General features: G+C 71.7%; 1 protein-coding gene across 1 annotated transcript in view; it reads left to right on the top strand.

Moving 5' to 3' along the window:
• Positions 1-1,646, top strand: part of CHLNCDRAFT_51907 (hypothetical protein) — a gene marked incomplete at both ends in the record, with an annotated part of 5,832 nt that overhangs the window by 499 nt on the left and 3,687 nt on the right. Inside the window, 4 exons of the mRNA XM_005848277.1 lie at positions 225-337; positions 618-719; positions 938-1,079; positions 1,338-1,490. Coding sequence (XP_005848339.1) covers positions 225-337; positions 618-719; positions 938-1,079; positions 1,338-1,490 — 510 coding nt within the window. The remainder of the gene's footprint in view (positions 1-224; positions 338-617; positions 720-937; positions 1,080-1,337; positions 1,491-1,646) is intronic.

The following is a 1,646-nucleotide window of genomic DNA, read 5'->3' on the forward strand; positions in this document are numbered from 1 at the left end:
GGAGGAGGCAGTGGGGGGACCTGGTTGCAGTGGCAGGCGCGATGCGGGGGCAAACAGGCTGCGGCGAGGCACGAGCAGCAGGCGCTGCGTGGCACCTGCCTTCCCAGCGGCCCGGCGTGCTCGCTTGCCGCCGGTCCGCCTGGCTTCTTTCCCTCCCCGCGGCCCCCGCCGCGTCCCCACCCCCACCCCTTCCTGCCCCTCCTGCCCCGCCCCTCACCCCGCAGACCGCTGACTCCAAGCTTCGCATGCTGGCCTCCTTCTGGAACGTGTGCGACCTGCTGTCCTTTGCGCCGCCGCTGGTGGACGCGGCCCTTAGGGCCACCGGCACCTCGGTCAGGTGGGCTTGGCCGGGACTGGCCGGGGCTGGGCTGGCCTGGGCTGGGCTGGCCGGGGCTGGCCGGGGCTGGCCTGGCCTGGGCGGGGCTGGGCTGGGCGGGGCTGTGCTGGCGTCGGGGCTCCTGTGCAGCGCCTGTCCCCTGCATGCCCGCCCGCCCCGGCCTCCACACGCCTCTCACCACGCCACACCACACACCTGCACACCACGCACCTGCCACCGTACACCTGCACGCCACACCACACCCCCGTCCACCCACGCGCCCTCTGCTGCCACTCCGCAGCCTGCTGGCGGGCATCGACCTGCGGTGGACCAAGATCCTGCGCTCCATGCGCGTGCTGCGCGTGGGCCTGCTGTCCTCAGAGCTGCGCTCCCTCCACCTCAGGTGAGCGCCCGTGGGGGCGGTGGCATGGGCCACACAGGCGCCCAGGCCGGCGGCGTGTGTGCGCCATGCCATCCCCGCGCCCGCCCCAAGGCCTGCCGAGGCCGCCCCTGCCCCTCCAGCCTGCTGCGTCCGTATGCGTCCCTCCACAAACGCCCTGCCCTCCCCCTGCTCCCTGCTCCCTCCCCCCTGCCCTCCCCCCCCCCCTGCCTGTGCTGCAGCACGCGCAAGGGCGGCTTCCTATCTGCCGGCACCAACTTCCGCCTCTTCCAGCTCCTCAACTCCGTGCTCATCATGCTCTTCACCACCTCCTCCATCATCCAGATCGTGGAGAAGATGCCCTTCCACCAGGCGCTCTACATGGTGGGTGGCATGTGTGGGCAGGGTTGGGCTGGGCCGGGCTGGCCGGCTGGGTGTGGGTGGGTGGCCGGGTGGGTGTCTCAGGCGTTGCCCAGAGACGCTGCTTCACTTGCCCAGCGACGGCGCGGGCGGCCTGTTCCTCGCACACTGCCTCGTCCCCGCCCCCGCCTCCGCCCCTCATGCCCGCTGCCCGCTAGCCCTTGCACAGCAAGCCCCCACCCCCACCCCCACCCCCTCCGCCTCGGCCCTGTGGCTGCGCAGGTGGTGACCACGCTGACGACCGTGGGTTTTGGCGACGTGGTGCCCCACAGCCTGCTGGGCAAGGCGGTGGTCATCGCCACCATCTCCATCGGCGTGGTCATGATCCCGGTGCAGGCGGCCCAGCTGTACGCAGAGTTCACGGCGAGGCGCGTGGTGCGCGGTGAGCGGGTGGTGTGTAATGGTGGTGGTGTGTAATGGTGTGAAGTGGTGTGTAATGGTGTGAAGTGGTGTGTGGTGGGGGGTGCATGCGTTGAGAGCCGCCCAGTGGGCGCCCCAGGCCCAGCCCAGCATGCGGCCACTCCACCCCTC

This window comes from Chlorella variabilis (genome assembly GCF_000147415.1).
Source record: "Chlorella variabilis unplaced genomic scaffold CHLNCscaffold_8, whole genome shotgun sequence".
Classification (NCBI taxonomy): Eukaryota; Viridiplantae; Chlorophyta; class Trebouxiophyceae; order Chlorellales; family Chlorellaceae; genus Chlorella; species Chlorella variabilis.